The sequence below is a fragment of the Platalea leucorodia genome (genome assembly GCF_965183815.1).
Source record: "Platalea leucorodia genome assembly, chromosome: 16".
Classification (NCBI taxonomy): domain Eukaryota; kingdom Metazoa; phylum Chordata; class Aves; order Pelecaniformes; family Threskiornithidae; genus Platalea; species Platalea leucorodia.
In genome coordinates, this window is record NC_138838.1 from 7,150,877 (window position 1) to 7,163,900 (window position 13,024).

The window sequence follows — 13,024 nt, forward strand, 5'->3', positions numbered from 1 at the left end:
AAGTTACAAAGAGTATTAGAGCAGTTTTTCACGGCTCCCGTCATCATGATGACACAGATTTGACGCTGGCCTGGTGACTGAAGTTACCCAACAACTTCCAGTGCCTTAGATAACAAGGCTTACAAAGGATTTTGAGGCAGGCATCTTCTACTAGCTCTCCTCTGCTAGAATCCTTTTTTGCAGCTTGTCCCTAGACCTGACAATGGGGCTGCTGTGCCCACACTTTGCTACAGAGTGAGCAATAGAGATATTCCGTGTTTGTCAGACAGAGTAAGACATCCGCAGCTTAATACCAACAGTAGATTCACCCAGACAGTTCATTGCTTAGAGATCCAAGTAGCAAAAGTAACTTAAAAATGATATGTAAACAAGGACAGCATTAACAACTGCCTTGAACAACAACGCATGCACACTAACAGCCCAAGAAAAAATAACTTACTCCCTTTTAAAGTGTTATATTTTGGTTAACAACACTGGGCAACTTCTTTTTTTTTTAATTGAAACCCCAAAAGCAAAGGATATAGCAAGTTAAATTAATTCAGATTTCTTTCTGTTCACTATCTTACAGTTGTCAAGAAAGAACCCAAAGAAAATGTGCTTTCATTTTTTTCCACTGAAATGAAGGTGTTAGAAGGGAAGGATGGGAAAGCCCTACCACTTGACAAGACACTGTCCTGCAAGACAGGAAATATGGTACAGATATTTGGAAGCAGGGTCAAAGAATCTGGGGTGCAGAGAGAAAAAGCAACAGGCTAGATTTTTCAAATTGCCCTAGCAGAGCTCTGCCTGCATGCCCGAGCAGCGCTTGTGAACATGGTGGTTTTATTTCACTGCCTTTGTTCATGATGGGCCTACTGTGCCCACCTGCTATAATGCAGAGGCATACTTCAAGGGCCCTTCCTTCACTTTGACTCAAGTCCTCCTCCTCCTCCCAACCAACCTTCTTTGAGGGGTGGGAGGGAGAACACCCGCCCCCCTCAGCTCCCCCCAAACACACACAGGAGAGGGAAAAAAAAAAAAAAAAAAGAGAAATCTTATTTTGTCTTACAAGATAAACAAAGGCCTTGATCAGCACCAAGCAGCCCCTCTCCGGCTCATGGTACACTTACATTTTACTGTAGTACAGTCCTGCCTTCTACCATTTTCTGCTAACATGGCACATCAGAAGACAACTGTTCTGCCATATAGAAGTGAAGATTGCAGTCCTATTTCTCAAAAGTGGCTGCATAACCAAAGGCCAAAACAAACAGATAGCAGAAGTCTGGACAGACAATTAAGGGAATTTTATAAGTCATCAAGCGACCAGAGGGCTGTAAATGTATAATCAACACTTTGCATGAACTACCCTGAAATGAATGCTCATGAGATGCTTTATGGCAATGAGAACAAGATAAAAACCTATAAATAAAAGCCATCCAATTTCAGAGTGATTCAGATCAGCTATTCCCCTGAATCCCTAAGAGCCAATTATAACTGTTTATAGGGCATACTTAATGCAAAAATTCAGTTTGAGGACATCAATTTCACCCTTTCTCCTTGTCCAAGAAGTTTATCTCTAAAGCAAAGAGACATCGAGCAATTTAAAAAAGAATCCATTTCTGTCCTCAACATTCTTAGTGACCTGGAAACAGAATTAGACAAAGCCATATGCTTGCACACCAACATGCTTCTTCCTTGCCCACAGGTTGGAACAGCAAAGTTCCAGCAGTTACCAGATAACCTTTGTTCAGAAACAGCAGGGTTTCACGCAGGAAGATGGACCCTTATACTACTCGTAAAAATCATTTAGCAAGATGAGCTTTCTTTTAAAGAGGTAACTTGGAGCTAGAGTTATCAGTCCATATAGAAGGAAGTAGCAAAAGTCACTTTGATGACAAAAGTCATCACTTTGTTTCAACCAAACAGATTGTTTCAACCAATTTCACTTAAAACTGAAAGAATCAAGTTCCCCCGCTGAAGTCAACAAGGATCCATAAGAATGGCAAGCGTGGCAGGCTCGCAGGACCAAAGCCTTCCTAAGGACTAAAAAGGTGACTGCCCTGTTCACAAGCCCTTAGCAGCCTAGGAAGGATCATCACCTGTAATGATACCAAAAGTTTTGATTAAGAAACAACAACTTTGTGACAGAGGAGGAACACGCACAAGCTCAACAAAATTCTGACAGGCGGATGGAGAAACAACCAACCCCAGCTATCTAACGAGAGGCTAAAAGGGCAGTCACAACCCTGAAGTGTGGTCAGGAAGTTAAAACAGGAAATGCAGAAGTACTCAAACAATAGCAGTTAAAGGCAGAATATGATTAATATAATTTCCACTTTAGACTGCAAGAAAAGTCTGAGAAAGTAGAAGTAATTGTGAGAACCAAAAACCAGGTCAGGAAAACAGTCACACACTTATCTTTGCATAGGGCACCAAGGATTTACAAAGACCACTGGTATAGAATACACCACCGCACTATGAGACTGAAGAGAATATAGATAAATATACCAAAAGCTGCATTCTCTGGATTTATCAGGCTCTGCAGGGAGTTGTTTATATGTTTAAAAACTAAGTAGTGTTCAAAAATCAGTACAGTTTCAATTTAATTTAATTAGTTGGGCAACAGCCTGGCTGTTCCAGATGGGAAGGCCTTACAACTAATTGTTCATAGGTATCAAATATTTAAAAAAGGAAGGGGTTATGCATCCAAGTGGGAGAAAGAAGGAGGATGCCAAGAGAGACCTACCTATTCTCCCAAGATGTCTTAAACGCAAGAAATGTACGAGAAAAGGAACAGTGGAAAGGGTAAAGAAGTCAAAAGGGAGAAGCAACCTCTGAAGTAATACAGCACATTAATATTTATAGCAGAGAAATACAAGTGAAATTAATCTGTGTTGCTAAATAAACATACCTTAGGAGAGACATGAGAGTGAAGGGGGGGGGGGGGGGGGGGGGGAAGTGTTCTGACAGCTAAAATGCTGTCGGGGCAGGCAGGACCTGTCAAGTAGCTGATCTAGTTTCAGAAGAGGTTACCTAACACGACAAGAAATATTTTCAGAGTAGTTGGCTTTTTCACCACCACCGCCCCCCCCCCCATGAGGGAAGCAACTGGGATTTCAGCTCCTCTCCCCCCCAAACATTTGCAAACCAGACATAACACCATAACGCATGAGGTTTTTTAAGGAAAAAAGCTAACTGACAACTAAGCATACAGAAAGCAAAAGCAAGCTCACTATTTTCATTCTCATCCTTAGTTATATTAGAAACAAGCCACATAATCAGTAGGTAGCAGTTTAGGGGGTTAACATGCAAGATTTTACAATACAGAAGTACTAAAATAACAGCCTGTCCCAAGTTTAAAGAGCAGGGAAACCAAGAAGTCTTTATAGCTGCCTGCCTCACTTCCTGACTGAGGGCAGCGATGAGAACATCTGCTCATTCTGCACATCTCACCCAGAGGTTTGAAAACTGCCCTTTCTGTATCTGTCCTGGGCTTGACAGTCTCTTGAAGATTATACGCAACATTCAAAAAAAGGAAAAAAAGAGAAATCTTAGCTCTTCGCAAGGGAAGGGCCACGTACTGGAGATACCCAGAGGGTACTGTCAGATTAAATCATCTTGAAACAGCCATAGCCCGAACAATGTCAGTTTGCTTCCACGCACATTTCCCGCCTCTCTCCCACCACATACAATGAAAACAAAATTAAACCAGGCTGCTTTATTTAGCCAGTTCCGCGCTGCAGATGGGGCAGCAGCACCTTTCCACAGGGGCTGAGGCTCGGGGCGGGCTCTGACCAGGACCCTGCGGGAACCAACCCGGGCTGCGGTGCCCGAGAGCCCTTCCGCAGCCTGAGGGCTGGGAGCGCCGAGCCCCACCGGCTCCCCCCAGGCCCCAGCCCGGGCCTGCTGGGGGGCAGCCGGCGCCCCCGCCTCTCCCCTCGCTTGTCACCAGGCCACAGCGACGCAAGCGCGACGCGAGGGCCCCGCAGGGGTGTCTGACCCCGTTTTTCCAGGGACCGAGGGCAGCGGCGGGCGGGCCGGGGGCGCTGAGGCGGGCGGGCGGCGCTGCCCACACGGAGCTGTCAGGGCCCGGCGACCGGCGGGAAGCGGCGGGGGGGGTTGGTGAGAGCGGTCTGGCGCACGCATGCGCACCGCCGCGCGCCGGACCCTAACGGCCACCAACCGCCGCGCTCCCCTCAGCGCCGGGCGGGCGGCCGGCGGGCGGACTCACCGAGGCGCAGGGGCTGGAGGTGGCGCTGGGGGTAGGCGAGCGCTGCACCGTGACCAGAGCCATCGAGGCGCGGCGGGACCCCCCCGTCCGGCCGGCGGGGGGCCTTACTCCATGGCGAGCGCCGGCGGCGGGAGGGCGGGGAGGGGAGCGGAGGTGTCGCGGCGCCGGCCGCAGGGGGCAGCAGCTCCACGCGCGCCAACGGCCTCTCGCCGACTGAGGCGCGGCGGGGCTGGGCCGGCCGGGCACAATGAGGCGCCAGGGCGCATGCGCTACCTGTCAGCGCGGCGCCGCCCCCGGGCCGCCGCGGCGGTTAACCCCTGCCTCGCCGGCGGGCTCCCGCCCGGCGCCCGCGGGCCTTGGCGTGTGAGGGGGCCTCGTCGTTCCCTCTCCGGCCTCTCAGCCCGAGAGGTGAGTCTTAGCAAGGTGTGCCAGCTTGGCTGCGGCCACCCAGGACGTGCCGCCTGGCAGGGCACTCCGGTATGTCAAAGTGATGGTTTTTGGGAATGCCATCCTGCTGGGAGCTGTGTTTGGCACCGGAGTTGGTGAAAGGTGGCCTTAGTGCTCACACACTGTAGCTTTTCCTTGGATTAGAGAGCAACAGTAACTCTTTCTGTAACGAAACCACCATATAACGCCTATGTATACATCAATGCACAAGCCCAAACACCAAAACCCTAGTCTAATAAGTATATATGACATTTAAAGTGTTCAGACATCCCCAGAATGCGATACTGCTTGACAGTTTGGGTTCTGAGACAAAGGGCCAAACGCTGTTAAGCTTCATTTGCTTTGCAGTTTCAGCCTGGTGCTACTGAATTCATGGGAATGTTGGCAAGGAGGTAACTGGGGTCGAGAAATGTCTGGGGCATCTAATGACAACACCACATATGATAAACAGAAGGCAGTCTAAATATTAAACAAAGCAAACTCTTCTTTGTCAAGAGTCCGTATCAACCCATTGATTCCTTTTGAGCACTTGGTCCATATTGCTTTCCTCTGCTCCTCACACTGACAGGACTGTACAAGACTCCTTTGCCCCTGGAAACCTAAGCACCAGAGAAGCCCCTTGGTAGCTCTTCAGGTTATTCCCCAGTGCCCTGCAGCCAAAACAGTTAGCGGGGCTGCTCTGGTAGCTGGGCTTCACTGCGGTGAGGAAGACAGGCTCGCTAATGAGGCATTTTGCCTCCTAGTGGACAAAAAAGGATGAAGGACAGGCTCTCTAAACTGCACTAAGGCTGAGCTTAGAGAGTGAACTGCACAGCAAGGCAGGATCTTGAACGTGAAAGAGTCGGAAAGAGCCCGCAGTGGGATCCGAGCACATGGGGAGCATAAGCAAAAACCATAGGTAAACAAAGAGTCACTGTCCTGCCTTTTACAGCCATCATGTTGTTATTTTGAAACACAATATTTATGGAAAGTGTGCTAGCAGTGCACTCTGATTTATGGCACAGAGGTCAAGAAAATGCCTTCCAGATCCCTTTTAAATTAGCATCCCCCAAGTTCTGAATATTCCACAGCTTCCCAATAAAACAATATCTTTTGCTGAGCAGCCTCTGAGCAGCCCCTCCCTCCCCTTTATTTATTAAATGCTTTATCTTTTCTGTGGGCAAATCTGCAATACAGATGTGGGTTTGGTGTATCATTGTAGTAGATATAGATTGGCAAAGACCATTCCAAATACAGACATCCTTTTGCCATTATAGATAAAGCAAGCTGCAAGTTTTGGGAGAAAAAGGACTGCTCTGTGCTTGTGAGCTGCACGTACCAGATTTTTTCACACTTTCAAATGACATAGCTAGACCAGTAAGGCTGTTAGGTGTGGCTACTGAAAAAAGCTCTATCTTTAGTTTCAACAGAACTTCTTTCCTATCAATATTCGCTACTCATTCCAGCTATATAACTAAACTGCATAAAGTATATTTTTCAGACCATATTAGTCACCTTTTTATTTAGTTCGTACCCAGTTCAGGAAAGAACAGAATTCAAACATTAACCAAAATTGTCATGGATCAACAACATAATGGAGCACATGGGAACCTTTTTGTTTTCAATAATTTTAAAGATTATTTGGGTTTGCTGCTATATTCACTGTAGATGCTTTTTGTTATATATTACTCAAATATGGTGTTTGTTCTCCTAACTACATTTTTCTGTCTTATTTTCTGTGAAACTGAAAAAGTACTTTGTCTCCTGGCAAAGCATTTCTCTCTTTAAGGCAGAAATGCTCCTGCATCACTTAGTAGTCCCTTGGAGAAGGTTTTGGGACCATAAGAAGCACAGACTCAAATGCTTGGCTACATATTGGTTACACAAAGTATCGTGAAGCTCAGCAGAAAGAGATTCTTTGTGGTTACCAGCCACCATGTTGAAGTGGTAGCCAGACACGAGGCCATGCTGCTGTAAAGTTTTTGCCATGATTTTCAGCGGAGGCAGGAGTCACATTTGAGGATGGGAACGTTTTTTCTTCTCTGGCATATGAGAGGAATCTTAATGCTACTCACCTTTCTCTAAAGCATAATATCCAGGTTATTGTTTTGTTTCATGCAAATGGATTCCTGCAAATAACAGGGCTGCTTCAAGGCGTGTAGCTTCTGTTCAGATACGTCTGCATTGATGCAGAGGAGAGGTGGAAGACTACAAGTTCCCAGAGTATTCTAGCAGTTTCCTCGCCTGGGACTGGTGTTTCATTCTGTATTTTGAGCAAGAGTCATGCAGGGATTACTATCAAGAAATGATTATTTAAACGAGCTTCCAAAATAGACTTTTGTGCAATTTTCATATATCTGATGGCTATTCCAGGTATTTGAACAGCAAACACTTTTAAAAAACATTTACCACAAGTAAATAATGGAGTTGCTATTTACAGTTAGCTGAAGGTCCAACATATCAGTTATTAACTACAATAATCACAGATTGCAATGGTTCTCTGAGCCATTAGAAAGGTATAATTTGCATGTGCAATGTTTTTTAGCAGCAGAATTTAAATGTGGAGGAGGAAGCTATAAGGCGTATGTATTCTGATTGAAAAGAGCAATTAGAGGGCAGCCTGTGGTCACAGCATCATGGCTGGTACAAAAAAGAGACTGGTAGCCTGTGGCCTCGTTCTTCCCCGTGCTGAAAGCACTGTGGTCAGCACCTGCAGCTTTAGCCCAATATGCCATTTAAAGGATGTGAAGCTATACATGAGCTGGTTTTGTATGCATTTCCAAAACTGACTATTTTCTTTCTTTAATACACTGCAAACATTTCTCTGGCTAACACAACTTATTATTACTACATGTCGGGGCTTTTATTGCATAATCTTGGCATCAGCTGCAAAAGGCAACAGAATGCTCCCAAAATGTATCTTACCCAGAAAAACAAAAAAAGATAGAAGAGGCAATTCCAGCAAAACATCTGTGATGACATATTCAGCCCATTATTTTGTCAACAGTGCAAGTATTTGATGGCATAATAAAAGGATACACTTTGCTTAGCAAAAACATTAAGGGATAACAGCCAAGTTAAATAGGGTGCGATTAAAGGTTTGCTTAACCCACGGGATTCCACTTCCAGAAAAATAAAAATAGAGCCATTTTGATCCCTCCTTCCAAGTTCTATTTGTATGCTCTTGTTTGGGGGTTAAAAAATCACTTTAAGAAAAGGGAGTGTATTTCTTTAATTTATGCTCCATACTGAAAAAAGAAAGTTTTCTAAGTTGATCATAATAGCAACAGAATTCTGAATTGCAAAGGGGGAAAACCAAGCCCACCTGGGAGAAGAGATAACAGGAGTTAATCATGTGCAAACTGCTTTGAGGAAAAAAGTGCGCAATCCAGTTTAAAGCCTCATTATAAAATATTCCTGTGCACTAATTTTCTGCTTCATTTTATTTACATAATCGATGCTTTACTTCAACACATCTTGGAAATACGCTGCAATGAGCATGTTTCCTTCTGATACACATTTTTTCAAACAAATAGCAGAGAAATGGTAATTTATTACAGCGTATTTTTCATATGAAAGTAGACATATATGTTTTTTGTGGCTTTTTTTGTGCTGTTTCCTCACTGCAAGCAAATAGTGAATTCTAAAATCAAGTCAGTATTGTAGTGTCATGGCCTATTACTACACTGGTAAGCTTGGCATTCCAGTGGTGTTTGAGAGTGTCCAGAAGAAACATCTTTTCAGAGAGACACTTAGCACAGGCTAAGTGTCTCTCATGGCCAAAGGTATCTATAGAAGTTACAACCAAAGTTATCTATCAACCAAAGTTATCTAGTTATAACCAAAGTTATCTATAGAAGTTACAACCATACAGATTTTTCTGAAATATGTACTGGAGTACATAGAGGAAAATAAACATTGCTGGTTGCAAACACCAGGAATTCCTATAGCATCCTTCTTTCCAGAAAAGACAGTATAAAAACAAAATAAAAATTGAGGCTTTTGACTGTCCACTGAAGTACAATTGTTACTGTAATTTCTGAGCAAATTTCCTCCTTGTAAAGAACCTGTACACAGCATGCACACTTTCTAACTTCTGTGGCAGGTGTTAGGAGCAAAACTAAACCTTTTTTTTTAAGGGCAGCACGAATGTTGTACTGGGTTTGTGTTGGGACTCTAGGTGCATGTCACTTAGAGCTATTTCCAATTCCAGAGTTTTACAAATTAATTATTATTTACCTTGGTGTTGTGGGTGCTGTAATAAATAACAAGTGACTTGATGAAGATGACAGAGAATGAGATTTTTGAGTCCGCAGTTAAAACTCCAGAGTTCCTAAACTAGAGAACAAATGTGACTCTGACAGTAACTGTATCAGATTTTGGAAAAAAATCTGTTATTTCTATTAAACCTCCTCTATCTAAAGTTTTGTAACAAGCTCAGCTGTCCCGTAAAATGGAGACTAATACTCTGCTAGAGGGTAGGGTACTGCGCAGCTGTTCCAATGACAAATACTGTAGATAAAGTCACAGTTCAGTTTTCCTGCAGGTAGACAATCCAGAGATTGTGCCTCTTCCCGTGCAAAATACAAGAGAGAAACAGCATTAGATAAACCTTGTTTCCTGGCAGAACTTGCCATAAATTTCTCAGTTGGAAGTCCCGCATAACACCAAGGAAATCACTGAACAGACACCTGATTTACATTAGTATAAATGAGCGCAGAATGGCTGTCGTAGATGTTTTTGTCTTTTCCCTTCTCCTTTCCCTGTGTTGCATATTATTCTTCAAGAATACAGGAGAAATTATTAAAGGTGATTCATCAAATTCCTTGAGATTCAGGTTTAAAGACAGTCTAACAAAACATCACTATAAACTCCCCCCTTATTAGTGCTGTACGTGCCTTTCCTGCAAGGCTGCTTCAAAGCGACACGGTTCTTTACAAAAAAAGAGAGCCTGAAAATGTTTAAATTGAGTGTGGAATTAATTTCTTTTTATCTCTCAGAGTCTCATATCTGGTGAATACAGTCCTCAGTTCAGCTTGTAATGGACTTGCGACAGTTCTGGACTTTGTGAACCTTGAATCTGAAGGTAAACCTCCTGTCACTGGGCACCTGTGGATTCCCTCTCTGACTCTTTGTGCCCTTAATGTTGTCTGTTGCTATTCATAGTCTATTTTATTTTATTTTATTTTCAGTCATGTGATGCAATGATCTAAGTTCAGTACAGAAGAGTCTGTTGGGCTGCCAAAGCCAAAAGACAACCTACAGCAATTCTGAGTCGTGGAAGAGACATAGCAACCTTTGGGATTATTGCTTAGCAACTGCAAACACACAGAGGAGTAAAACTCACAGCCCGGCTCCACAGCAGGTCTGAGAAATCCCTAATTCACTTTAAGATTTTTAATGGTTGAGAACAGATGGGCATATATTAAATTCCTGTTCATTTGCAAAGCCACTTTGAAAGCAGGAGGAATAAGATCTATTTTGATACCTGCTCCAAAGGTAAGAAAAACAGTTCTTCAAAGCTTCAGAAATCAAAAGAAAAAGTATTTTTAAATTTTAATTGTATTGAAAAGAAGATATGTATGAAAAGGGTATTGGGCTCTTTGTGATGGTGAGATAAACATGCTCTGTGAAGCACGTTAGGGAAAGTCAAACTATTTCTGAATGATAGTGTCAAAGAGATTGGACTCTGTTTTTGAAAAGACTCCTGTAACTCAAACATCTCCAAAATATTTACCTAGACAAACTTCAGCCTTTCCTGACCCTGTCCCACCCATCAAAATCCCCTAACAGAATAACAATGAAACCATAAAAATCTTATTTATGAGCAGATTTGGGTTTTGTACAGAAAATGGGGAGATAATCTTTTTGTACCTGCAGGGATTCCAGCAAGAATATTTCTCTCACAGAAAAGGAGCCAGGAAAGTGGCATCCTACTAAATAATGAAGAGCTTATCTTGCCTTCAGCTTGAACAAAGGCTTATGGGAAACTTTATATCACATTTCAAGTTTCCTGGGTGTTTCTAAAGCTTGTCTCTGTGCACCATGCTTACTATTATGTGGACAATCAAGCCTCCACTTGGGAATGTCATAGGCCATCAGAGCGCTATACATCATGGGCCAAATTCTCAACTAATGTAAATCAGCACTGAAGTTTATGAGTCCGTGGTGTCTTATACAAACTGGAGGTGTGTCCCTGTAATCCTCGAGAAATTCCAAGTTCCAGGGCCTGATTCTAGCACTCCTTTGCTGTTTATTTTGACAGTTATGTGCTGTTTGTGTGTTCTTCCATACCCTCTTAGTCTTCTTTATCTGTATTAAAGCATTAAAGCAGTGGGCATAGTTCTCTATGCTCTGCTTCCATTCTTGGAGTTATGCGAATGCTGTGGAATTGAGATAGAACAGTCGCACTTAGTTGTTTTTTGGTTTGTTTTGTTCAGAGACATAGAGATACTTTATAAACATTTACTAATCCTCAACATCATCCTAACAAATAGTTGAGAGCAGTGTAGACAATACACATTCATCATCATTCAGAATCAGCCACCTCATAAAGTGGAGAGCAGTTGTCACTTTAACATTGCACAGAAACTGCAGAGCGGTTTCATAAAGGATGTTAAAAAATAACATAAGTATTTGAAACTGCAAGAACAGTTTATTTTGGCACAACAAAACCAGCTGATTTGGAACGTGACCAGAACATTTGGTTAACACCCTGCTTTGAACCAGAAAGAGTCTGGTTTTACAGCTTATTGAAAGAAACTCACCTAAGCAAGGAACAATTTGACAGGGTTGACACATTTCCCTTTCTGCCATTATAAATCTGGACTCCTTTACAGCTCATGTCCTTCAGTGGCACAACTAGCTACCATCTTAAAACCCTCTGTGTGGGTCAGGCAGGCAGCTTGATCCATAAATCCATCTCCCTCCCCAGCAGGTAGTCATCTTTAAAAACAAATTACCAGAAGATGCCAACAAGCCCATCGAGAAAACAGACACAGAAATTTAGTGCTGTGATGCATCCTACCTATCCAAGCAGTATTTGGACTCAAACAATGGTTATGGACCAGAAGGTCAACATATTAGTAATGACATTTGTGTGCCAGGAGGGCTGTAGATCACATTTATGCATCTCCTGGAAGGCTGAACTCTCTTCAGAACAGCTACAAATGCTTAAATGTGAAGAGCAAAACATATCAAAAGCAACAGTATTGCTATGGATACTGAAAGGCCTTAGTGAAAAGCACTTTCAAATAAGAGCTTGAAAAGGATAGTGTGGCAGCAAGTTCAGAGTGGAGTTTCATCTTTAATTTGGAAAGGCATTAGGCTCTCTCTATTAATATCACCCTTCCCTTGCTGTTGTTTAACACTGAGATGGGTTTTTTGCAGCATGCTGGTGATTTTTCATGCTTTGAATCGAGTAGTTAGGCAACATTCTGCTCCATTCTGTATGTGTAAGTCCCATTACAGATGCAGACATTTATGTGTGGAGATATATAGCAATAGTTTTCAAATTGTGCCTTGTGAGCAACTCCGTTTCCTCCTGATATTTCACAGAATGAACATTTTGAGAAGAAAACAGGGGAGTTTGGGAAATTGTAAAGGGAGATATCTGCAACTCTCTGTAGGTCTGTCTTTTACAGAATAATCTACAAGATTAAGTGCTTGTGAACAGTTTAATTACAGGGTTCATGGTAGAGAGTTTCCCTTCCTGTAGGAGCTCTGCTGACCCAGACACCTGCGTCCTCGTTACCTTAACAAAATGTCCAGAGGAAAAAGTAGTTACCAAAGTCAAAATTAAGTAGTCTATGGGACAAGCTTCCTCAGTGTTTTTCACAGCTACAGGAAAGATGAAGCAGAAGGCAGCATGTAGAGAAATCTTGCTCCTAGGCATCTGGTATTCTCCATTACTTGCTTCCTTTGTCTCATATCCACTGAATTTCTGGAGGCATGGAATGGGACCTAAACAGAAATAATGATACTGGGGGTAAGAGGAATCCACTGGTTAGAACTGGGGGACAAGACTTCTGCACACTGTTCACTGCTTGGTTTCTGAGTCTCTAAGTGACCTGGAATTAATCGCTTCTCTTCTGTGTCTCGGCTTCTTCTCCCGTAAAAAGGAACACACTTATTTAGTTGCTCTGTCTCCAAGGGCTGTTGTGATACATAATTAATCTTTATAAATAATTTACTGATCTTTGAAGTAAAGGGGCTGTATTTATTTAAGAGTACAAAGCAGCAGTAACAGAATAAAAAAGGAGCATAGAAAAAGAATATTAGTTAATTCCTAAGAATAGACTTTCTTCTTGTGTCATCTGCTGGGACACTGCTGCATCTTTTGGCATTATATAACATGCTGCTTTTGTTCTGTGTCACAGTGATTGAAGT

General features: G+C 42.9%; 1 protein-coding gene across 2 annotated transcripts in view; it reads right to left on the reverse strand.

The window, feature by feature from the left end:
• SSH2 (slingshot protein phosphatase 2) overlaps positions 1-4,318 on the reverse strand; it is a 104,074-nt gene extending 99,756 nt beyond the window's left edge. For both annotated transcript variants that reach the window (XR_014229980.1, XM_082328425.1), the window contains exon 1: positions 4,211-4,318. Coding sequence is in view for 1 of the 2 variants with exons in the window: in XM_082328425.1 (XP_082184551.1) it covers positions 4,211-4,273 (63 nt within the window). In the remaining variant the exon portion in view is untranslated. The remainder of the gene's footprint in view (positions 1-4,210) is intronic.
• Between the last annotated feature and the right edge of the window lie 8,706 nt (positions 4,319-13,024).